Source organism: Diadema setosum, chromosome 1 (assembly GCF_964275005.1).
Source record: "Diadema setosum chromosome 1, eeDiaSeto1, whole genome shotgun sequence".
In the NCBI taxonomy this organism is placed as follows: Eukaryota; Metazoa; Echinodermata; class Echinoidea; order Diadematoida; family Diadematidae; genus Diadema; species Diadema setosum.
The window spans coordinates 17189796-17216815 of NC_092685.1; the positions used below are offsets into that span (position 1 = coordinate 17189796).

General features: G+C 37.8%; 1 protein-coding gene across 1 annotated transcript in view; it reads left to right on the forward strand.

The window, feature by feature from the left end:
- LOC140237421 (gephyrin-like) overlaps window positions 1-27020 on the forward strand; it is a 38262-nt gene that overhangs the window by 4977 nt on the left and 6265 nt on the right. The window contains exons 2-17 of the mRNA XM_072317345.1: window positions 3307-3385; window positions 3772-3829; window positions 4106-4198; window positions 6787-6881; window positions 13944-14010; window positions 15039-15167; window positions 15864-17136; window positions 17831-18205; window positions 21056-21068; window positions 21775-21851; window positions 22462-22593; window positions 23284-23376; window positions 24111-24286; window positions 25154-25212; window positions 25865-26018; window positions 26850-26971. Coding sequence (XP_072173446.1) covers window positions 3307-3385; window positions 3772-3829; window positions 4106-4198; window positions 6787-6881; window positions 13944-14010; window positions 15039-15167; window positions 15864-17136; window positions 17831-18205; window positions 21056-21068; window positions 21775-21851; window positions 22462-22593; window positions 23284-23376; window positions 24111-24286; window positions 25154-25212; window positions 25865-26018; window positions 26850-26971 — 2995 coding nt within the window. The remainder of the gene's footprint in view (window positions 1-3306; window positions 3386-3771; window positions 3830-4105; window positions 4199-6786; window positions 6882-13943; window positions 14011-15038; window positions 15168-15863; window positions 17137-17830; window positions 18206-21055; window positions 21069-21774; window positions 21852-22461; window positions 22594-23283; window positions 23377-24110; window positions 24287-25153; window positions 25213-25864; window positions 26019-26849; window positions 26972-27020) is intronic.

Here is a 27020-nt window from a genome sequence, read left to right on the forward strand (position 1 = left end):
TAATGTGATGAGTGGAGTCCCTCAAGGAAGTTTATTGGGACCAACCTTATTTGTATTGTATATCAATGACCTTCCAGAGGTGCTACACAGTACTGCACGAATCTGCGCAGATGACACAAAGGTATTCTCCAGTGCCTCCCTCCCAGAACATCCACAAGAATTACAAGCTGACCTGGGAGTAATCATAGATGCCAACTTAAAATTCCACCAACATGTAGCATATGTGACCGTGCCCCTCAAAACGAACATAAAGTCGCACACACTGATTTTGCGTGAGGACTGAAGATGAGTGAAATGGGTCAACCTAGCCGAACTTGACTTTTTCATATTTTCTGAAAGAGCGGGTCTTCTTTTACATTATGCTAAACTTTGGTATCATAAAACGGGCAGGAAAGTATGTTTTTTTAGCAGTTTATCTCGAACATTTTTGGTAGAATAGTGTGATTAGGTGTGTCTTCAGAATCCCTTTTTCATTTCTGAAAAACCTTGTCCACACTCTTCACTTTCAACTATAATAACTTTTGAAAGGATAGTGCTACTGCTTTGAAAGTTGGCATTAATTATGGACAGAATGTGTTAATGAGGCCTGCTTAATTTCAGTTTAATCTGATAATCCCTTCATTGTTGTTACTCTGGTGGTGTACTTCCTGTTTTTTGTCCCATTCATCGCGCAGCCAGCATGGTTTTGTGAAGATTAATTAAGCGCTTGAATAGACACTGTACTTCAGAGCCTCTTTTCTCAGTTCACACTTTCCCTGAGTTTGTGCTTTCTTTCCAATATTTAGATAGGTTAGGAGAGTCCATTTGATTTGAGTTATACATCATTTTAAAGCTTAAAGTCTGCTCTTTCAGAATATGGTTTTAACTAAAAATTCATGTCTGGCAACTTTTTGTTTGTTTTGAGGTGCAGGGTCACATATGCAGTAAACAAGGCCAACAAAGTCCTCATAAGTATCAGGCGTACATATCAATGTCATGATATCTCCACCATCCCCAAATTGTACAAAGGATTAATACGTCCCCTCCTTGAGTACGGTACTGCAGTCTGGTCTCCCCGCTACACTTCAGACATCAAGACAGTGGAGAGAGTGCAGAAGAGAGCAACCAGGATGATCCCCTCTCTCAGACACCTGCCTTATACAGAAAGGCTTAAACTCCTCAACCTACCATCCCTTGCGTACAGAAGGGGAAGAGGAGATATGATACAGGTGTACAAGATCATACATGAGTATGACAAGAATACAAGATAAACCCTGATGACTTCTTTGTACTGGCAGACACAACTACAGGGGGCCACAGGTACAAACTTTCTAAGCCGAGATGCAGAACAAATGTAAGGAGGGATACGTTCACACATCGGATGATAGAGGACTGGAATTCTCTGCCGGAAGAAGTAGTGGAAGCTCCATCTATAGATGCTTTTAAGACTAGGCTTGATCGGCACTGGGAAGACCAACGATCCTTTCCCCCTATTCCCAACAGTCAACTCTGATGTGTGATGAGCAGTATAAAAATTACTAAGTTACAGCCTGTCTACCTTGCCGCCTTTTGAACTGGACAAGAAACCACCCACCAATACGTGGGCTGATGATAGATGAGAATAGACCTGGAAGCTCGACTGCTGCTACACAGCAATCTTCCAGTATCTTTGGTAAAGGTAAAGGTAAAGGTAGAGACTCACGCATTTAGGGTCCGTCTCACGAATGGCACCTTTTTTCCCCACGCTTAGCTCAAAGGATTAAAGTGATAGTTGCAATTAAAGGTGTATTTCCCTTTTGCCTTTCAAAATAGTAGTAAGTAAAAGATAGTCACTTATGTATGCACGACATTGCACCATTAAGAGCTAAAAATTAAAAAAGCTTCCTGTACCAGGGGAGAGGGGTTTCACCCTCCCCCCGCTCAGTCGCTTCGCTCCCTCATTTGTGCGCATGTGCGCGCGCCGAGACGCTGAGTCATGAAAATCACACTCATAAAATTGTTTTGAACTTGGCATCTCTGTAAACCCTATTCTATGATGTGGCTTGTGGGCTATGGATATTCTCGTCATTGTAAAGTACACCATTTCACCAGGCTTTTGCACCTTGCTCTTTGCGAAGAAATGAAACCAATTCTATGATTATACAAATAATGAATGTTTATGAGTGCAATGGACAGAATATTTCATGAGGTGAAATATAAAGTGATCCATTCAATGAGACGCAGGGATCAATAATTTCATCTTTCACTATGAAATATTCTGTTCATTGCACGAATGAAAAACATTTATTATTTGTTTTATATTTTAGCACCAAAAATAGATCCTTGTCTTTTGATGTTTGATGAATTTAGAAACAAGGCAGAATGTGCGAGATCTGAGATGGAGAGAGTGCTGAGCGCTATATGCTATTAGCTCATTGTCTGTCAATATGCTTGATTGAATGCACGTTGTTATGTACATAGTGTGCCGGGCACTTGGTGTCTGTGCAATGGAGCAAATCGCAATGATCCAAGATTACATTGTAAATGGAGCCACAATTGCATGAATGATGATGCAATAGTAAAATGGGACAAATGATCAATGTCAGAACAATCAATTAAATGACAAGGGTCAATTTAGATAACATATAATATAGTCGATGTACATCATCTGTCTTTCACACACAGGATCTCCATTCTATTTTAATGTTCTATCTGAGGGACAGATTGTTTTGATTCTTCCTTGTAGAGGGGGCAGTATTGGTACATGTACACAAACTATTGCTTACCCCCAGTAGGTGGACTATTACCGCAACTCCATTCTAAGCCATTTGAATTGCAATACAGATACACTACCAACTGAACCTTCTCACCAACCTTTAAATATGTAGTAGTATGGATTAATACAGTGAGTACTAATGCAGAGGTATGCATAGCTGAGTGCATCAGTGGAAGACAAAACCAAATGATCAGTTCTCATTTTAATAGATGTTCTATGAAAAATTCAAGTTCTTGTGTGCCTGTATACATACATTCTTCCACCATTAGGGGCTGGCCAAGAGATTGTTTAGTCATTAATGGGATGTTGCAGAGACGAAATGTATGTTTTCAAGCTCAAAGCTGTACCTAAATAAGTTTTGACCAGAAAAATGAATGTGAACTATGCTACCACATTTTGTATAATACACAAAAATTATTACAAGTTTATAAGTACAAGAGAATCTGCAGGGGTTTTTTTTTTTCTCTGTTCGTGAAGAATTTGTCATATGTCCAGAAAGTTGACCCATTGTACACTGTTGGTGGTGAAAGCATTCAATTGATAGAATTACATTTTTCTTCCATTTATGACAGTGAGTGACAGATGTTCAAAGCAGGAAGCTGTGGATAAGAGTGGACCAAATTTGAAGACATTGGTCGAAGACAGTGATGGGTAAGTCACATTGCAATTATTTAACCTTTATTTAACCTTATTCCTTCAACATATTTTGGAACACTGCATTTTAACAGATGACATTGACAGAGTTTTTTCATGCATTACATGTTTGTAAACATAAGCAAACATTAATATTATATTTCCCTTTGCAGTTATTTTTACTGGTGTATGAACATGTAGTAGGTACGTCCAGTTCCATCGCTTATGTACGCAGTGATCTTTCCAAGATCTTTATGATGGAGGTGTGTATTGTGGTATTTCATTGTAAACAAGAAAACTTTAATACTTGCCCATATATTGCATGTTACTTTCCAACTAAAACATAGTATGTATTATGAATGTCAGAATTCTTCTTTTGAGACCTCATTTGTATTTCAATGCAGGCTTGGAGGTGAAGTTGTTAGCTTGAAGATTGTTCCAGATGAAATATCACGCATCAAGGTATGTATGTGTGCCATAAATGAGCAAAATCTGACAGCATGTGCAGTATTGAGATTGTTTTATTATTGTCTCAAAGGTGTTTAGTGTTTAATATTGTCTGTGTGTGTATTTTTATGTATGATATGAATTTGTTAATGTATGAGGACACTTACGGATGTGTGCTTATATGTGCATGCATTTAGATTTGATTGTGAAATATTGATATTGATTAATTGATATCATCTTACAATCAAAATGCATCATTTTCCATCTTTGTTTATCACTCTATCTGTATAGGAAACTCTCATTGCATGGACTGATGATGATAATCTGGATCTAATATTAACGACTGGTGGCACAGGATTTGCCGACCGTGATGTTACTCCAGAGGTATGTAGGTCAATATCATCCTTTGAGGAAAGAAGCTGTTTGTATCAGTGAAGAAACCTCAGATATGTGGGTGTACTGCTAGTAGATTTATATGCAGTCCTCTTTACTACACCTCTACATATCATGGCATTGCCACAAATGACTTTAGGTGACATTGGTTTGATTCTATTGAAATCAGAGAAGAAATGGCAAATATTTTTATGCCTCCGCCACGAAGTGGTGCCGGAGGCATTATGTTTTCGGGTTGTCCGTCCGTCCGTACGTACGTCCGTACGTCCGTCCGCTTTCGTTTACGCGATAACTTGAGTAATATTTACTGGAATTTTACCAAACTTGGTCCAAGTATGAAGTATGATGGGGCAACGATTTGATAAGATTTTGGGTGAAATCGGCTGAAGGTCAAAGGTCAAAGGTCAAGGTCAAATCATGAAATTGTATCCGTTTACGCGATAACTCAAGACTGTATGGAGCAAATTTTACCAAACTTTGTTGGAGGATGATGTATGATGGGACAATTACTTGATTAGTTTTTCAGTGAAATCGGACAGAGGTCAAAGGTCAAAGATCAAGGTCAAATCCTAAAATTTATCTGTTTATGTGATAACTCAAAACTGGATGAAGCAGCTTTCACCAAACTTGGTCCAAGGATGATGTATGATGGGACAATTAGTTGAGTAGATTCTAGTGACATTGACAAGAGGTCAAAGGTCAAAAGGTCAAGGTCAAATGCAAAAAATGTTGCTATTTCCCCCATATCTATGCAATGCCCGCAGTTATTTTCTTGAAACTTAGTGTAGACATGTACTACTGCATAAGGATTCTCCAGAGAGAGTTTCATGTCATAAGGTCAAAGGTCAAAAGGTCAAAGGTTAGGTGAAAATGTTGCAATATCACTTTTCTCGCAAATGGTTCAATGTATCTTCATGGAACATGGTACATATGCATGTACTGACTGGCAGGGATTATCTAGGGAATTTAGGGGTCATGGGTCAATAGTCAGGGGTTCAAAGGTCAAGGTCAACTCCTCAAAATGTTACTACTGTATTTCCTTCATACATGTATACTAGTATATGCAATGATTACATTATTAGTTTTAAAAGTGTTTAATATATGTACATGTATTACTTGATGGAGATTCTCTTGGAAATTTCCAGCCAGAAGGTCAAAGGTCAAAGGTTAAGGGTCAAAGGTCAGGTTTAAATGAAAAAAAAATATTTTGTACTGTAATTACACTCTTTCTTCATACCTTGAAAATTATACCTGATGCATAAACTTATAATAAGGTCGGTCAGAAGTCAAGTAAAAATTTTCAATTCCCCAAATATGTGTACCTGCACTCTTTAATAGACAATTATAGCAAACCCAGTTCGTGGAAAGTGAACATTCAAGATATTTCTGACAAACCTGTTATTTCGATATTTTGCCAGTTATGTGAAACTGTCATCACACATTGTCAAGACATTGTACTATACACCTATTGGGAGAATCATGCATTATGGCGGAGGCATCAGTCGCCGTAGCGACATTTCTAGTCTTTCAATTTGTCTTTGCTTGATGTTTGTCTATGTTTTGTGAGTCAACTGGTACTTGTGACTTTAACAACAAGGCAAAGTATTGCCCATGGCAATGCAAGGGCATTTTTTGTAGTCTTCAAAGTGGGAGATCACTGATTTTTGAAAATGGAAGAAACTTATTTCTTACTCCAGCACCATGGATATTGATCATAAATTTTACCTTCTAAGATTGCAAATTGTAGTCTTCTTATTCAACAATGATAGCACATAGAAATAACCAAAAATTTAGAAATTCATAAGTTTTGAAAGGATTGTCCTGTTTTCCTGTAACTTTAAAGGTAGGGGATACCTTTGACAGACCTCCCAAAATACAGCAAAACATTAAATATGAACCTCGGGGGACTTGTTTAGGCCACTGCTGAGAAATTTGGAAGTCAACAGTTATCTACAATTTGAATAATGCACAAAACTCAACTACTCAGTAGTTCTGTGTGTCAGCCACACTTAAACCTTTTTGTTGCAATCTTCTGTATTTTTTATCTATAAACACAAATCTAAAAGTATAAGAGCTGATGTAATAACATATAGAGTGTGTGACAAGAATGTATATAGAAATGTTTGTAAGTTTTGATGAACTTTCTTCACAAAATATACATGATGGACACACATGCAGTGCATGGGTCTGCAAAGGTAGCCTAGTAATGTACTGGAATTTACGGTGAGCCCTGAAAAAAATTCAGTTCAAAATCTAACGGTCAATAAAAATGTACTAAATGTTACCTTCCACTTTCAATACTTAATGGGAGTTTCTAAAATGATACTCTCTTCAACATACCACTGTATTTATACAACTCTTCATTTGAGGCATGCAAATGGGAGTCCCTACCTTTGATAATGAGTACTACTGATGTTTCTGCATTCACTTTATTTACACATGTATTTGAGTTAAATATCCTGTAAGTAGAATTTCACTATTAAAATGACTACACCCAAGCTAGCAATAGAAATACAAAAAAAAAAAAAAGAAAAAAAAGTGCCAAGTATGTGATATTTTGCTTTTTTGCTGCAACAAAGGCTACAAAGGCTGTGCTGGAGAAGGAAGCCCCTGGATTAGCTATGACCATGCTTATGGGGTCACTCAAGGTCACTCCTCTTGCTGCCCTATCAAGGTAAAGCTGATTCATCTTCACAGTACTCACCAGAAGACACTTAAATGTATACCCTTTCCCCCCTATCTTCATAAGTAGGGACTCATAATAATTTGGATTACTGTACCTCTTTGAACTTTTCCGAGATATCATAAACACAGGTATGATATTCAGTAGATTTATATTAGTAGAGCAGATAAGCCGAAGAATTGTGCAAAATTTGACTAAAGCATGAAACTTTCACCATTGTTAGTACATGCTATAAGATTAATTTTAAGATCGGGAGGTAAGTCTGAATTGACCTCTGATGACCTCTAGAGGTCAATGACCTCAAAATCTAAGAAAATTGATATTTTGCGTCATTGGTTAATGATAAACACAGTAATGATGTACTAAAACTTAATATTTGTCACAGTGAAATTGTATTTATGTTCCACAGAGCCCCGACAGGTTTCTACCTTTGACCTCTGATGACCTCCAGAGGTCAATGACCTCAAAATGTCAGAAAATTGATATTTTGCATCATTGGTTAATGATAAAACACAGTAATGATGTACTAAGACTTAATTTTTGTCACAGTGAAATTGTCTTTATATTCCACAGAGCCCTGACAGGTTTCTATCTTTGACCTCTGATAACCTTCAGAGGTCACTGACCTCAAAATGTCAGAAAATTGATATTTTAATGCGTCACTCATAACTGAAACACGATAATTATGTACTAAAAACTAATTTTTGTAAGAGGAATTGCCTCAATGTTCCACTGAGCCTTTCGAGTCAGATTTCTACCTTTGACCTCTAATGACCTCAGATGACCTATGATGAGGCCAATGACCTCAAAATGTCAGACCATTGATATTTGGTGCAATTGGGTGATGACAAACATGATTTGGATGTTATATTCATTTGTATTACAATTAAATTGTTTTCCTATTCCACAGAGCAAGAGAAATTACTCACGTGTCTCTACCTTTGACCTCTGAGGAAGGTGACAGGTCAATGACCTCAAAATATCAGAATATTGATATTCTATGTATAGTCAATGGTCAACTTTGTAATACCCGATGTACAATCATTTATGCTATAATAGAAAAATCTTGTCATTTCATGGAACATTGGTCATTAGCCTGTGCATTATATCCAACTTTGACCTCTCAGGACAATGAGAGGTCACTGAGGTCACATGTGTAGGCTTACCTGTATTGATGTTTGGCTTCATTGGTGTAATCGTAAATGCTTAATCATGTACAAATCACGCACTGATGTTTTGATTCAAGTATGTATGCATGTTCCACAGAGCATTGGTTTATAGTAACAGGTCTCTGAAATGTGAGAGGTCAATTACTTCAGAAATAAGCTTAAGTTTCTTGAGTGATGGCAGTGACCTCAAATACAACTGTTATGTTTGGGTTAGTTATGTAGACTAGCAAATATAGGAAAATATGGCCATTTTCTCGACACTCGAGGAAAACAAGGCCCACGAGACTGATATACAGAGTGTTTAATCTATTCAGTGTAAGTCTCATAGATCTTTTCCCCCATTTGTCGGACTCATTATGGGACTGGTTTGCCTAAATGTCAAGCTCATGGGCAATATTTGCATAGTTTCCAGCTGGTGGGCCTGTATTGGCCAGTGTAAAGCTGGTGGGTTGTTACAGTATGACTGCGATGAATGACTCATGGTCCTGGAGTATACAGTCCACAGCTGCGACATCATGGACCATCTTGAAAACTTCAACATACTGTGAGGCCCAACATGCATTCCACATGAAGCAATCCTGTGTATTGCAACTAGCTATTGCCATCCGAGACCTACCCAGGGAATAGCAGCATTCATGGCAAACCATGGAGAAAGCGGATTGTGCAAAATATTTTGGAGTTCCAATAGGAGGCTCAGCTGGAATCAAATCGCCACAGCAGCTTAAAAAGGTTATACTTCAACCAAAGACTCTCTCCAGACGAAGATACGAGTATCATAAAGTTCAGGTGTTTTGCTACTCCATGCCGCTCAGGACTGTCCTGGAATATGCATGCATCATCTGGGATCCATTCACCCAGGTGAAACATCATGAAGTTTGGAATGATCCAGAGAAGATATGCACTCTTTAGCTGCAATGACCATCATATGCAAAACAAGCAGTGTTACAGCCACACTTGAAAAACAAAATAAAACAAAACAAAACAATATTCACTCCGCAGGAAGTTGTGGCTCTATTGCTGCATTCTTCAAAAAGGGCAAATGACCAAAAATGTCAGGCATCATTTGCAAGAACACAAAGTAGGCCTACTCCAAAAAAAGGTGGCGGCTACTCTCGGCCACTGTCTCTTGTATCTCTTTGAAACACTTCAGGAGAGAGATACTCAATATTCAGCTCTGTTATTAAAGATACATATCTCTCTCTTTTTGTTTTTGCATTTGTTTGTTGTTTTTTGCTTCATATAGCTCTTTGGATACCTTCTTTAACCAATTAAGAAAAGGCTCCATGGCAGAATATTACAAGATTACACAGTATAATGAAGAAGAAGAAGAAGAAGGAGAATAGGAAACGAGGTCTGCTGTCAATGATGCAGAGCCAATACCAATCAGTTCCATGGCAGATCTCAGTCGGCACTGCAAAGGTTTGGATGTCTCTCTCTGTTGACAAAGGATATTCTAAAGCTCCAAGTAAGCCCATGGGGTGGTTTACATTGTCTGGGCATAGAGGGTTGGGTTGGGTATATGAGGATATGATGCTTTGTTATAACAATTAGGTCTGAGATATCTATTTTTTATGTTTGTTTTGACCATCCCGCATGGATCTCCAACGAAAAGGAATGATAATGTGTTATACCCAGCCGCCACCGTGTTTTTTCAATAGATTTTGATATTACTGTGTAGTTGAGAAAAAAGTAACCGCTCATTGTCCTAGATGGAAGTCAAAATTGAACTGTGTGTGGAATACTCTGCATACAATTTTGGACACACAAACACACACACACACACACACAAAATGCATTTTTTTTAATATAATTATTATTTCATAAGCAGCTGGCCATTACAAACCAATGAGACCAGACATCAATATTCTTACATTTTGATGCATAGCTTTCAATATCCTCCAGGGGTCAGAGGATCATCGCTAATGTTCATGTGAAATGAGTACACGCCTTTTGAATTGCTCACTTTTATTGCTATAGAAATACACAATATGTGCATCATGTCAATCATTAAATATTGTAGCAGTTTCATTTTCAGTCTTGGATTATTTTTTCTATGTACAAATAAAATCGTGGCAAAGTAAACAACTTTCACATCAAAATATAAACGAGAATACTAAAAAAGAAATAGATGTAATAACGTGCAAGGCAAATACCAGGCCTACATCATCTTAAGGTATACAGGTGAAGGAAATCACCTTATTGATAAACAATTAACTTGACTGGGATAGCGACCACTGAACAATATTGCTTCTTAAAACTCTCTCTTCTTTTCAACAAGTGGAATAAAACACATGCACATACCGGGGCATCAGTTTGGAGGAGGGGTCGGGTGGTGGCAGGGATAGTTGACCCCCACCCCATTAAATTCTGAGATGTGGACTATGTTTTGTTGTTGTTAGTTTTTGTTGTTTGTTGTTTTTTGCTTTTTAGGCAGAAAACTGCCCAAGTTTTTCACTTTAAGTGTGCATCGGATTGTTAAAATTTAATTCTGAAATGCAAAATCTCCCTTCTGTGAGAGGGGATATCTCCTTTCGATAGACTCCTTCCCCCTGCTTGGTTCCTTCCACAGAGGATATAACATACTTTGGAGAATGATAATTTCCCTTATTCTATGAAAAATGTTTTTAAGAGATATTTTTATTTGAATTTCAAAGATGAAAAGGCTTTCCTATATATGCACGATTGTTCATTTTGGAGGGCAAGAGGCATTTGCCCCGCCTCCCGAGAAAATATGGGAGGGGGAATGGTGGGGACATAAAACTTTGCCTCCAAGTATTTCCTGAGATTGAGATTTTTTTTTCTTCACTTTTTTGACAGAAAATGAATTGTCACTGAACATTTCAGCTATAGTATGCACCAGATTAAAAGGCAGAATCTCCTTTGCATACCCTCTCCCCCACACTATCTTTCGTTATGTCCCCTTCCATATACGCTCAGTGCTTTTGTCCCATTTTTTGTTCTATATCATCACAAAGTATGTACTAGATCTTTAATTTCAGTTCCGACATATTAAAGAAAATCCCTCTTGTTGGATGGGGTAGTGTATCTTTCAATTAACAATCCCTCCTCGGTTTCTACCCTTAGATTTGGTACACTCCTTTTACTGATAATTTCCCAAATATTCCATCATAAATGTGTATACTATTTTTTTTTTTACATTTCTATTCTTACTGCAAAGACTCCCTCGCATGGGAAGGATTGGGGACAGCCCCTTTCATACCCTCCTCTTGCTGTATCAACCTCTCCTCCATGCATTGATTATGGCTACACATTCGGGTATGGACTTTTTTTTTTTCAAAATGGTAGTTCAACCAAGAGTGGCACGAGATCATTGAATTGCAAACAAAAGAATGCAAAAGCTCCATAATGTGGGAGGGGGATACCTCCACCCACATCCTTCTGTCGATTGGTCTTCCTCCATAGATGGCTGACTTACTACACCTTTTTGATACAAGTTCGAGGTATTCCTTCAAAAGTGCCTGTGTGCCAGGTCGTTGAATCTCATTTCTCAAAATACAAGAGCTCTGTCGAATGGGAGTGGAATACCCTACCCTCGCCAACGCTGCGCTTGCTGGGTTCCCATCCATATAGACTTGGTACATCTTGGTGATCCATAATTTTCCAAATATTCCCCAAAACGTATGCATCAGATTCTTAAAAAAAAAAAAAAAAAAAAATCGTCTTTGGGAGGAGGGTAGGTGAGATGCGCCCACACCCCATCAACTCCCGTATAAGTGATGACGCACACATTAAACAAGAGCTACACTGAATCACTGATTTCAGGTCTAAACCTGCAAAAATCCAATCCCCCACCCACATCCTCCCCCTCCCCCTCCGCTTCATTCCTTTCCACCATGAACTTATGCTTTTACATATTTTCCAAGTTCCCCCCCCCCCACTTGAAAACAGATCGACACCCCTTGCTCTGTGCACATACCCGACTTAGATAATTACCTGAAAAGTTCTGCGGAATGAGTAGCCACTTTTTTGGTAACAGAAATGCATGGTTTGTAAGCCCTACATTATAAACAATTATTAACTATTAACTATCGCAATATCAATATTAACATCCTCACATTTCATTCGAGGTATTTGACCTTGTGTGATTTTCATAGGTGAACGGTAATGGCTCGTTAATAAACAGGGCCTACAAGTGCTCTCTAAAACATCATCATGTTTACCATTGATGATGCCAAACTATTCTGATACTTTGAGGTCATTGACCTCTCGAGATCATCAGAGGTCAAAGGCAGAAACTCGTCTGTGTGCCTTGGAATATGAAGACGATGTCATTGTACACAGATATGCTTGTTTTGTAAAACTTTACCATGTTTGACCTTTCACCAATGATGTCATACTTCAATATTCTGATATTCTGAGGTCATTGACCTCTCAAGGTCATCAGAGGTCAAAGGTAGAAACCTGTCTGCTCTTTAGAATATGAAGACAATTTCATTGTAAGACAGATATGCTTGTTTTGTACATTTGTTTGTTTGTTTGTTTGCTTTTATTTCTGCATTCAATCAAATGCAATTTGAATGCAAACTTCAAAAAGTACAAAGACAAAGAATAACAAGTGCAGTGAAATAAATCGATAACAGTACATAAATAGATTCACATAGGTGATTGCATTGAGCGATGTTGATACACAGAAACATGAAATAAAATATACAGTATTTTTCAGTAAACAACAGAGATAATTGAATGCAGGAGACCACCATCATAAGCGATTAAGCTTGAAATGGATGGAGGCCTCATCTTAACAATGGTTACCATCTTAACAATGGTTACCATCTTAACAATGGTTACCATTAACCAATGACATCACAGATCAGTATAATATTTTGAGGTCATTGACCTCCAAAGGTCATCAGAGGTCAAAGGTTAAAACCTGTCAATGCTCTGTGGAATCAGAAAATGGTTTCCCTGAAGTATAGATGCCTGTTTAGTGAATCATAACCACATATATCATTCACAAATGTCTAAAAACATCGATATTTTGATATTTAAAGTTCATTGACCTCTGGAGGTCATCAGAGGTCAAAGATAAAAACCTGTCAGTGCTCTGTTGAATCTGGAAATGATTTCTCTGTGGTATAAATGCATGTTTAGTGCAAAATAACCACATATATCATTTGCAAATGTCTAAAAACATCGATTTTCTGATATCTAAAGTACATTGACCTCTGGAGGTCATCAGAGGTCAAATCAGACTTACCTCCCGATCTTAAAATAAATCTTATGGTATGTACTAGCACTGGTGAAAGTTTCATGCTTTAGTCAAATTTTGCACAATTCACGTGATTTTGAGGGCTTATCTGCTCTACTATATCTGATTTCAGATTTTTTTTTCTCAAGTCTACATGCATTTTACTTTTTCCATGTATCAAAATCACCTGAAGATGTTGATTCCCGATTTTCTCAACAAACCTCAATATCACCCCTGTAAACTGAAAATACAACTGCCCTCCCCCACCCAACCCCAACCCCACCCCCCCCTCAAAAAAAAAAAAGAAAAAAAAAAAGAAAAAAGGAGACACTGTTTCAGAAGGAGGTGGTGTCTTTGTACGTCATAAAACAATTTGAACTATTTTCGGACAGTTCTGCAAATACAAATTCCTCCATGTGAGCTGGAGCTACTAGACTTTTATGTTACTACATGTTTTTGCACCTTCCAAAATGTTTTCATGATCAGCAGTCACAGATTTGAGGATACTCAAACCAATGTTTTTGAATGTGATCATGAGTCATGATACTGACCATCAGCAAATTTAGCAGAAAAGTGAATTAAAAAGGAAACATATGAAGCCCATTTCAAAATAATGAATAATTGCATGGTAGCTGGAGCTTTGTCATGAATAACTTTGATCTTCTTGATTTCTAGAGCCATGTGCGGTATAAGAAAAAGGACGCTAATAATCAATCTTCCTGGCAGTGTGAAGGGATCCCAGGTAAGACACTTGATTTGGTCCTTTGAAAATACACCAAATCAGTTATCACTGATTATCAAATATGTGCATTACATGCTAATAGTATAATGCAAAACAGCAGTTTGTAACTGCAAAAATCAGTTCTCGTCAGAGCAGAGGGCACAGACTGGTAAAACATGGTATCATGTTGTTCAGTAAAGAAATTATTTTGTCTGGTTTTTCTCCTTAAGCCTCTTCAAATAATAAAACTTTACATGAGTTGTATCTTTAAATATGGTTTGCCACATAGTGACATTTTTTTTTTCCACAGTGACATTTATAAGGATTTCAGGAATTAAAAAAAAAAAAAACGTGAAACATGAGAAAAGTATACTGAGGTTGAATCAATAAGGCATAAGAATGCTCAAAGTAATGTAAATGTATCATGATTTTTTAAAATTTCATGTCATTTCCTTTTAATTGTTTTAGATCTTGGCTGTATAACTTCAAATTGAAATTGCTGATAAGTGCACGTTATGATAATAATACATTTGAAAACGATAGACAGATGGGAAAAAGTGTAACAGCCAGTGTTTTTTTTTTTTATGACCACAAGAAGAATAAAAGTAATATGCAGGATTTGATAGATGCAATAGCAATCCATCTTGTGACAATACCATGTTTGGAGGTAATGTACAGGTTGGAAAAGACGTAATAGCCAGTCCACATTATAACAATAACATGTTTGAAGGTAATATACAGGTTGGAAAAGATGTAATATTCAGTGCATGTAAATGATATTGTAAATGTTATGACGATGCTTGAAAATAATATGGAGGCTAAGAAAAAAAATGTAGTAGCCATTGCATGTTATAACAATAACATGCTTAAAAATAATATACAGGTTGAAAAAGATGAAATAACCCGTACATGTTATAACAATATGTTTGAAAATAATGTACAGGTTGGAAAGGCTGTAATATCCTGTTCATGCAATATAGCAACATGTCTTCAGATTTTCTTTGTAGGAGATATGTGTAAAAACTTTTTTTATATCCTTTCATCTGCAGGAATGTTATGGCTTTGCACTGCCTACCTTGCGCCATGCCATTCAGCTCCTCAAAGGAGAGAAAGCTGGTGTAGCAGCCACACATAAAGAACTGGCCACCACCGGACCACTAATGATAACTCGTATTCAGGTATATGTGGCTTCCAATTTGTGAAATATAACAAATGTCTAACTGCAACTGGCAAGGCACGAATGCAATTCTTTGCCCACCTCAATTTCATCACTATGGACATGATGATTATATCAAGGAAGGGTTGTCTTTTTTCATCAAAAGAGTGCTAGTGTGTGTTTGTTTCTATTCTTAAATGTGTTTGATTTTATCTTGAATTTACTGTTCTGATGAATGTGGTGTGTTGAAACATCAATAAGGGTGGGTATTGCATCTTCAGAAAAGTCAGTGAGTGGAAAGCTGACATCTTGTTTATTGTTGGTAAGTATATGCATGCTTGTGATGGAACATTCATAAGACTTACATTACATTTGCAGTGTCATTGGAATAACTTGACAAAGCAGTTGTAAGATTGTGATGTAATGCATTTTAACGAGACATGGCTGTACATTATGCGGTATTAACATGAAATTTAGAAATCAAGATTTTTTTTTTCACTGATTTTTCACTTGCATGGGCTTTTGCATCAGTTTCCATGCATTTGCTGTTGATCGGCTATGTGAGAAACCATTCAAATTTTTCTAGGATTTTGAAAGAAAGGGACCATAGGAACGGAAGAAGGAAGGAAGAGAGATGGAAGGAGAAGAAGATTTAGCCACATGTCTGCCTCCAAAACAAGAACTCTCAAGGATGCTTTCTTTATGTCTGTGTGTCCAGGCTGCTCAAAGAAGGAAGAAGAAGAAGAAGAAACACAAGCATACATGTGAGCCCCAGCCTTCAGAGAACTCTGACACACAGCGGAGTGGCATTAGGACCAGACATGGGATGGAGGCTTGGGATAGAGTAAGGTCTCGAGACATCTTGAGAGAAACATCTGGCGTCGATGTGAGCAAAAGTTTCAAACACATCGTACAGAAAGCTAGCAAACAGACTCCCAAAGGGAACCAGGACCATTGGAAGGAGACAACAACTGAGAAGGAAACAAACAATGGCAAAGATGTGGAAGTAGAGATTGAAGAAAACGATGTGCAAAACACAACAGATACTGATGATGGTGGTGGTGCTGATGATGATGATGATGATGATATTGCATCTTCTGCCAGTCATAATCCTGTGGATATTGAAAACATTATGAGCCATTTGGAAAATATAGATGACAGTGACAGCAGCGTCTGTGATAATGTAGGCCAGAATGTCAGTAAGGCTGACATTTGTGAGGATAGAGCGTATGTAAGTGGTAAGCATGATGGAGATAAGGATTATGGGACGTCCCCAGGAAATGAAGCCTGTGATGAGGAAAATGACACAGATGTTGATGACGCTGATGTCTGTAATTCTTCAAATGAAGAGGCGGACAGTCCCAAAGCAACTGATCTACGAGTAGCAGCGAGACGCCTCTCGCCTATCACTACCATTGATATGAGTGCCCTCAGAGAGGACAATGGTAAAAGTCAGAGTGCCTCACAGAAGACTGAAAGGAAAAAAGGTGATTTGGGTGTGTTTCAGTTTGACCCAGAGGACACCAATGAGTCACCGCCTGTAAAATCAAAAAGAGTCATCGTTCTCTCGAGACCTTTTGGAACTCGCAAGCAAAGAAAAGTTATCAAGAAAACATCTGCAAAGAAAGGGAAGTCCAACGCGGAGACACATCGCATACAAGCAGGAAAGCCCCTCATGAGGTTCCTCAGAACACATCCCCTGCTCAAAGACATCACTCTCTCCCGCGGGAAGCGGAGCGTGAAGCGTAACCTTGTGATGAGGCGGAGAGGGGACGAGAGCGTGGACACGGGCATCTGGAAGAGGATGGAGCGGATCCAAGAGAGAAACCGAGTTGACGATCTCTTTGATCCGACAGAGGAAGGGCAGAAGTTGCAGGAGCTGATCAGGAAGAACAAGAGGAGAAATGAGTATGTCGTGGCTTGGTATCTGTGGTGCCCAGGTCATGGCAATTGTCTCAGGAGATGTGGAAGCTACGGCAGGTGTTCTGAAGGTGAGTTGTCGATATCTGATGCACCTTTTAGTCTTGGACTTTGACTCTCTTAGTACAAACTCTACACGTATCGCCCATATTTTCATCTGTAGTTAGTTGTTGGCATTACAGTTGCGTGTTTGGAGCTTGTAATCTATCAGTCTGACTTCTGATGTACAGATAGAAAAGGAGATTTGTATTCTACTAGTCTGACTTCTGATGTACAGATAGAAAAAGATGTTTTATTTGCTTCTGTGTTTACATTAAACAGTTACACATTCTGACAAAGAATCCTCATAGTGATCTGCATGGTATGACTGCTTCTTTTTAGTATTAGCTTCTGCATTTAGTTTGATTCACTTAGTAGTAGAAGCTATCCATGCAGATGGCCCAAGTTTCATAAATATCCTGTATAAATATGCTGTGTGAAATAAATAACTATATATTTTTTTTCTGACATTCAGTTTTCATATTTCTATGTAAATCATTTTGATCAGTTCATTACATGTATAAGTTTCCTGAAATGTCAGAGAATGTAGAGATCTCTAGAGAAATAGTGATACCAAGTTATCACCGCAGGCTATATTATGCAAATCAGACAGGAATATTGTTTGTAGCAAGCATTTTAGTTTCAAACACCCAAGCTGCAAGCTTTTACATAAGGACATGATTGTGCTTTTCTTGTTTTTCCTGTATGGCTTCCTCCTCCCAATAGGCTGCCAAGGAGCAGCCCACAAGCAGGACCGCCATAACTGTTCTGTGGTCGTTCACCTCAAGCTCTTCCTAGGAGACTTGGACCACTGGTCGGTGAAGATCAATGGTCACCACGTCGCCCCCGACAGCCAGGTTGTCTGGACTCCGCCCCCACCGGACAAGGTGCGGCACGACGTGGACATGAGGGACCTGATCGTCTCGCAGAGGGAGAAAGGCGAGAGCCTTCAGGACATCCACAAGCGGCTAATGGAGGACCCTCTCCTCGCCCGCATCACTCCCTCCAAGAGACGCATGACAAACCTTCTCTACAACAGCAAGCACCTCAAGACAAAGCGGATATGCAATGATCGACAGAAAGAACAGAAAGTGGAGCCCGGCACATGACAGACTGTTTCTATGGTTGTTGTTAGTTTGTGTGGCGGTTTCCAAAAACACAGCTTATCTCACAACTGCCAAATTGTCTTGTTCATTCAATGTGTTCATCCTACCAAATAGGTAACACACTGCGTGACTCACTACTTTGCTAGTCATCCCAATGGTGGAAACTTCTTTCTTTTCGCATTCATTTGTTTGCTGCAATTTCCAGTCATTCTTATTCTGAAGAAGGTGTTTTGATTCTGTTCAGGTCAGTTCTGTAGGTATATATTCCATGTTCTAAATGACATGAATAAAATTATGCCCAACTTTTTGCAATTACAATACACATATAATGTGACTGTAAAATAGACTTCTACAATTGTGTAATGTTTGCTCTTTGATGACACATTTTCAAATATTTTCAATTTAAGTTAGTTAATTCAATGAAATTTAGATACTACAAGTAGGACTGCAACAACCAATTACCTCATGTTGGTAAGCTGAACATTACAACAAAGGTGACGCATTACCTGATATACACTTGAATAGAATAGATAATTGCCCGTCTTACTGTATATGAAGAATGATGTGAGCGTGCTGTAATATTTGTTGAGACTGTATCACTGTATTGTAAAAGCATGTGTGACACAGGATAAAGGCACGCTCGACTCATTTAGTGGAGTTCCAATCACTTTTTATTCCGGACACACCGGGAATAAAACCAGAAAAAAAAAAAAACCCTGGCTATAACAACTCACTACCCATTTGCCCAGGTTAGAGGTTATAAACTTGGTTGAGGCTCCAACATCTCCTCATGATGACAACTATCTCGATAACTTTTGGGGTCTTCCAGCAGACAAATTTGGTGTGAGGGTGTTCTCCAACAAACAAGTGTAGCAAAAATGACAGCTATACAGGCTATACACGAAGCTCTTTGTTTGCTCAATACCGTAAAACAAAGGGGGCTGTGTGTTAGGGGTAAGGCATCGAATGTTATTTGGGTTCCTACATTCTTTTGGAAGGGGGAGTAGTGTAATGCAGTGAGGGACTTTATGTGCTCTATTACAAAGTGGAAGGGGGGTGTAATGCAATGAGGGGCTTTATGTTTTCTGTTATAAGGCAGTTGCAAACTGCCCTGTTACACATGTAAAACTTGCATAATTCCATAACTTCTTATTTCTGTGTCATCTTTATATAAACAAAATATTTGGTTTCTCTTTCCTCTTTTCATCAGTGGACTTAAACATAGAGTGGAATCTCCCCATAAAATGAATATTTATGCATCCTTCATCATCATAAACATTCAACTCGGTATAAGTCAACGACGCATATGTCAAATTATTGGCTATCAAAGTTGATGAAAATAAAATCGCCACACTCCTGTTAAAAAACAAACAATCAAATTGTATTCACTGTGAGTATGAGGATAGTTCAGGAATTCATTGGATGTGGGTTCCTTTTGCTAGAGCTATACACTGTATGAATTCAAAAGGATATTTCTCAGGGTATTGTCTGATGCTTCTTCAGTACATCAAAGTTTGTATGATACTTTTCACTGTATCATGATGTAACTGTATCATAATGCATTGCACCATGGACACAATAATCACATTTGCAAACACATAGACATGTAGACATAATAAAACAAATAAAGATGTGATTTTACATACCTTCACATTCATGATGTGACATGATGGATCTTAGGAAACATGAAGACAACTTACAACATCAACAGAAAATTGTAGAAAATCTGTACAATGTTATGAGGAAGGGATCCTGTGCAATATAGGAATTCCAATCACTGTTACCATAGTGGAGATTGATGTCACTAGAAAATAGGGAATTATGATGTTGATAATTACCATTGAAGAGGAGGAGCAAGTCTATGAAAGATTTAGATATGTAAATTACATACATGTAATTTATTGTGACAATATCTATTGTCAAACCCAACTTCTAGTTTTCTTGCCTTGACGTTCAAAATCATGCAAAGGATGATTACATGTGGGTCTCATTTCATAGAAAATGTTGTAACATCAAACCAACTCTTGCTAGAATGGCAACTTTATGTAGCAAAAGCCAATCAGGAAATGAGATTCTTGTCATTGGCATGCTTTTTGTCACTGCAGCAAGATTTGCTGTCATGTATAGTAACTTATTGTGAAATGGTGCACTAAACAAGTGTTTTATGTCAATAATGAGCAATGATATTTTTTTTTAAATGTTTGCGTTCAGAACAATCTTTTTTGAGACATGGCTGAATAAAGAAATTGCTTATGTACATGACTTATGTGTACTTCAATGTGTCTTTTGTTTGAACCTGTTGTATGTTCTAATATATTCCATAATACAGTGCACTCCCGTTATTACAAACATGGTTATAACAAAATTCCAGTTACAATGAAGTAAGAATTTGGGCCGCAACATTATCTGCTCTATGTTTTTTATTGTTTATTTGTTTGGTTATAACGAAATTTCAATATAACGAAAGAAAACTGTCAGTCACAAGGGCTTTGTTATAACGGGAGTCCACTGCAATAATGCATGAGGAAAGGATAAACCGGACTTGAACTTGCATTGATTTGTCACATGCATGAACACAACCTGAAATGTTTAACAGCGAATAAAAAGAAAAGGAATATTGTGAAGTTTGTTGGTGTGTTTATGTTACTCATATAGTTCTGCCTTTATTTGAGGAGCCTACAGACTTTTTGACAATTTCAGTATTCTTTTTTTTTTTTTTTTTTTTTTGGGGGGGGGGGGGAGTAGGAGGGATGGGGTTACAAATGCATTCATTAACACCTGTGGGTTTTTACTGTATATGTTGTGAGCACCTGCATGTGCCAATGCCTGCTTCTTTATTTGCTAGTGCAGGGCGATTGGTGAATTGCTGTATTTTGAGTGTGCTTTATTGAACCTCACAGTTTCATCATTCCAAAGAACAAGGCTGACATTACTGGCAGCCTTGTTCAAGTTCTTTTATGATTATGTATTTAGCTTCTGACAGATGTCGATACGGCTACAAAAACTGAAGAATTTTCTCGAGCACCTTATTGGGATTGATTGATTGCCCACTTAAATGCAGAAATACAATTTGATTGTCTTATGATTGTTATTATAATAATAATTATTATTATCATCATTATTATTAAACTACTACTACTACTACTACTACTACTACTACTACTACTACTACTACTACTACTACTACTACTACTACTACTACTACTACTACTACAAACTACTATTACTATTACCACTACTAGTGTTACCACTACCACTACCACTATGACCACTATTATTATTATCATTTTCATTACCATTTTGTTTTTCTCACAAAAATGAATTCATGAAAGCTGACATTTTTGAACAGGTTGATTCGTTTGAGAAGAATTTAATGGTTTTCTCTTTTTATGCTTTGCAACAAATAATTTCCCTGTAGCGAGTCAGCCATTTGATGGATCTATGTGATGATTATTTGGTGTGTATTTGTGTAAATTGTATATGTTACAAATCACAGAATGCCTGTATTAAGACTCATCTGGCCTGAGAAAATGTGAAATTGTCACCTGTCTTGTGGGTTTGAAGGCAATATCACTGCTTTGCTTGTCCTCCAAAACAGTATCCGCATCATCATCACGATCACCATCACTGCCAGAAAATTGGTAAGTCCCAGAGCATTTAATGCATTTATTTTCCAAGAGCTCTGTATTGTGTGCTTTCTACAGAGAGGCAATATAAAGGCATGCTCTGAATTTAGTATGGATGATGAATAGTGGTCTGTGGTCTAAGATGGGTTGGAATTTCCAAGGTACTAATATGTAGCAATAGCAACACCAATGTTTCATGGATGTAAGTTCATGTTTTGTTGTTTTTTTTTTGTTTCTAGAGTAATCATAAAATATCTTACATCAGAGCTGCCAAGGCTGCCTGATTCTGTGTTATATAAATCATGCTGTGGGTAACTTCCCAATTTCCCAAGGATATGACTTGTTATTGTCCAAAGCATGTTGTAATTATATTGATTGACAAGATTATCTCGTACTGTCATGACAAGCTAAGTCTGTATGTAAGGGAATTGGATCATTCATTTTTTATATGAAAAAACATATCAAACAATATGCCCAAGGGTTTGTTTGTTGTTGTTTTTTTCTCTCCGATGGATTCTGTCAAATGATGTGATTCCAGTGTTTGGCAACCTATTTAATAGCCATTCTGTACAATGTATTCTATTTCTAATGGATGAATGAGACACTGTGAGTTTCCTGCTTTCAGTTCACCATGATGTAGAGAAGGTGGCCCGCCGGCCCCGGGATTCCATCTACCCTGTCATCCCCTTCAAGGATGCCCTTAAGATCGTTATGGAAAACACCCCAGTCTTACCAGCGGAAGAGGTGGATCTGAAGGGTAAGTCTCTACATATGTCTTCAAGCATACTTCGTCGGTTGAGAATGATAAGGGCGTTAAGTTGCCACTGAACCCATAGTGTTCAAGACCACTTAACGCCCTTCTCATTCTAAACAGACAACTTTATAGGAGTGCACAGCAGTCAATAACATTACTAATGGTTTCAGAAGAAGCAATATTGTATATTCTTTGTTGTTGTTTGACATGATATCATGGTTCGTGTCTGCACTCAGACTTGTTCCTGTTAAGCGAAGACCAGTCAAATTGTATTTGTCCACTTATTTACGGATGAAATAGTATTCGCGGCTTATTCTAAATACCTGTGAATAGAAATCACTTCATTTAAAATGATTGTCCATTATCAGAATGGTCATTAGTTCATCTAAAGGCTTGATTATCAGCATTCTGGAGGGATGTACTACCATTGTATTTTTTCTTTGGTATTATTATTGATCTTTTCTTGTAATGTAAGACTCAGTTGTGTGAAGAAATATCAAACATTTATACTCAAATTGTCATTTGTCACGATGTTAAGGCCTTTAGATTACTTTTAGGCAGTCATGCGGAACTATTATCAAATTTCTGAAGCAGATCCATACTTCCAAGCCTGCTGCTGAGGAATTTACAGTCTGGACAATCATTGTGCAGCTGGTTACAGTCCTTACACATAGTAAACTGTTTCAATTTCAGATGCCTTAGGGAGAATTGTGTCAGAGGAGATAAAGGCTCCCATCTCTTTGCCTCCATTTCGGAATTCCATCAAGGATGGATACGCTGTCATAGGTAAGTGTTACTTTTCTTTTTCTGGACTGGGTAGGGCCTACTTGTCTTTTGTTGCTTCCCATTTTAGAGTACTGGATGTGTTGAAGTGGGCTTCCTGTCTGTCTAGTTTTACTTTTTATATATACATAAAAGTTGTGTGTAGGATTTTATGGGAGGTTTTTTTGCCAAATTTTAGATGAAATCACATGCAGTGGCGAGGCTATAATTTGAATGGATTGTAAAAATTTGAAGGTAAAAGCCATATTTGTAGCAACCTGTTTGTGCAGTAACTGAAATGTCTGACAGTCTCTGGATATTACCACGAATATAAATGTATTCTTTTTTGCCAATAATTATTTCAAAGATTGTTATTTTTTCGGGGGGGGGGGAAGGTTATCACCGCCTCTATTCAATCCCATTTTTCATAATGGTGAATTGTCTTATTGATGCAACACTGACTGCAGAGTTTTAACAGTTGCCATTATGTTGAGTAATTGAATGGACTTTCCTTTGCCCTTATGGGGCACTCTTCTTTCTCTATCATCCAGATGTACCTGGCAATCAGTGTTGGTCTGATCAACTATTGTCTACTTTCACAATAACAACAAAAATGGTAACAGACTTTGATGAAGTCTATTTTTTGTATTTCTGTCATTTCAAGGAGATCAAACATTGATCAAAAAGCTCTATGATGAGCAATGACTAAGATTCATTTTAAACATAGACTTTCTTGTCACATTGTTTCCCCTTGCCAGCATCCGATGGTCCTGGTGTGCGTAAAGTGATCAGTGACACGATCGCTGGTGATGTTCCCGATTGTGACCTGATCCCAGGTCATGTGATCAGAATCACCACCGGGGCTCCGATCCCTAAGGGTGCTGATGCTGTCGTCCAGGTGGAGGATACAGAACTTGTGGAGGAAGCTGATGATGTAAGCTTGTAAAATCTGTTCAGTCATGACTTGTTGCCTGTATGTATGGCAAACTAGGAGATAACGTGATCATGATATTCCCCATATGTGACACGATTGTACTATAAAGTTTGTCCCTGTTTATATTTTTGCCATATCACAGCGATGATTGACATAATGTCTAACAAATGTGATGGTATTGTAGAGTATTGGTAGGGGAGAGCAGAGATTACCACACAATTGTCAAGTGGAAATAAACAGATGTTTGATAGAATGCAAAGCTGCGTGAGGACGAGAGGTATATGTATGCTTGTGTTTTGTGAAAGTCTGCATGGTGATGTAAATGAGGAAGAGAGGTTTACAGTAACACCATATGTATGTAGTCCTTGTGATAGAAGACCCTTGAAAGAGGAGAGTGGAGGATGGAAGCAACATAGGAAGAGTAAAAAAAAAAAAAGGTGAATAGTGACAATCGAGGGGCAGAGGTGAGCTGTGAGCAAGGTATACATGTGTTTATTTTCTTTACAAAGAAAGCTTTTATGGGAACAATTGGAAGATCATTAAAAGGGAGAACAGGATGTGTAGAAGACAGGTCTACAGAGTAAAATGAAACAGAAGGAGAAACACAAAAGTTTACCTAAGTTTAGGATTCTGGGAAGAATTTGTGTATAGAAATAAAGGAAAGTTGAGAAGTGTTGTGCAAAAAATTGTGTGCAGAGAGAGAGAGAGGGAGAGTGCTTTCACTATATCATATCCTGTTCTCACTTTGAACTAAATGTATTCATCTTTTATGAACATTATTACTACTGGAAGCATAGGGAATGAGTTGCACAATTTTTCTGATTTTTTTTTTTCCCTGAATTTTTCGTATATTTTTTTTCCTTACAGGGCAGGAAGGAAGTGGCAATAAGAATCCTATCCACTCCAAAATGTGGTCAAGATATCAGGTATGTTATCAGTATCATTTTACAGAAATCTGATACTTAGTTTCATTTGTAGCTACATTGAATTGCAATCAGAATGCATCACATATTGGTGCCTATTTATGATACAAGATTTGTTAGTGGATATGAAAGCTGAGATCATGTTTGTATGATTTAAGGCGGCAAATGGGGAAACTCACATTTAGGATGTGGAAAAAGATGTTAGATTAGAGATGAATGAAGTGAAGAACATCTGCTTGGTTTTTAAATATAATGACTAGTTGTGAGAACAATGTATACTTGCTTGAAATAATTACATGAAGTACTTTCATGAACTATGATTAAGAGATATGATAATGATATACTTAATTAAAAGAGATGTGGATATTACAAATGGCATGGTGATAGTACAGTATTGTAATTGAACCAGAAATATTTGTGGCATGAAATTTTCGCAAGTTAAAGCCGACGGCCTTTTTCGTGGCATGAAGTTAGCATATGATATTACTGTTTTAATTTCATGATTCAGGGCTCCTGGCAAAATTATGGAAAATTTGGTGCATGCGATAATATCTGGTTTTACAGTATTATTAGTAGCATCACAACAATTCCTATTTAAATGCTTCATAGCTCTACTCTCTTATTAGTTTTATCCATATGCCCTGCCCATCTCCAGACCCGTCGGTAGTGATCTGCAGGAGGGAACCGTACTCCTCATCCCTGGTACCAAACTTGGTCCTCCGGAGCTGGGTCTCCTCGCCTCGGTAGGCATCACCAAGATGCAGTGCTACCGGAAGCCTTTGGTGGGAGTGTGCTCCACTGGGAATGAGGTTAGTAAGGGAAGCAGTGAGAACACACCCAAAAAAAAAAAATCATAATGATAAAAACAAAAACAAAATGTGGTACCCAACGGAATAAAATTTTAATATAGAAAAGTAATGTCAAGAAGTGCTTGAAATGGCAAAAGGTTTTCTGTAGTTGAGAGAAGGACATTGTCTTGTGTTTTACAGGCTTGATTTAGCCATATGTGTAGGTGGAGTAATATAGTGATATTTTTACAGAAGTTTGTTAAACTCTTGGCATAGTGACGACTTTAATGATAACCACAGATATATAAATGTAGACTGATTTTGATAACGAAAATTACAAAGAACATAATGTGAAACTACTTCTGTTAATGTAAACCATAAATGAAGTTGTCTGCACAATATAAGCATGAGAATGGAGTGTTTTGAAGATGTGAATTTGTAATTGTTTTGCTCTTATAAACATTCCTTTCTACCTGCTGCTCTTGACATGGTGTTTGTGTCAGAACTCTTCCTGTGGTCATGTTATTGATCTCTTTATCTATGTCATGGTGATCTGACATGTGGCTCTGAAGAAACTCCTTACCAAAGCACACCAGAGCTCTTGATGCACTTGAATGACAAGCTATCAGAAGTAATGATAGAAAAAAAAAATATGAAAATGAGGTTAAGGATGAGTGCTCCATGATTCCTCATTTACATCTCTATGGTGTAAACCAAAGAGTTGTCTTATTGAGGATCTTTAGTGAAAAGGGAATAATGATGAATGTCCCAAGATGCATCTTTGATGTTTGTCTTTCTAAAACTGCCATGAGAGAAACCTTTTAATACATCACTCATTCCATTTCCCCATAGTTGACTGAGCCGTGGGAGAAACTGCCACCAGGCCATATCTATGACAGCAACCGTACCTCCATGTTGGCTATCTTGAAAGAAATGGACATGCCAACAGTTGATATGGGCATTGCTCCTGACACGTAAGGATCTTCTTCCGTTAAGCATATCTGTACTTTTGGATAATACAAC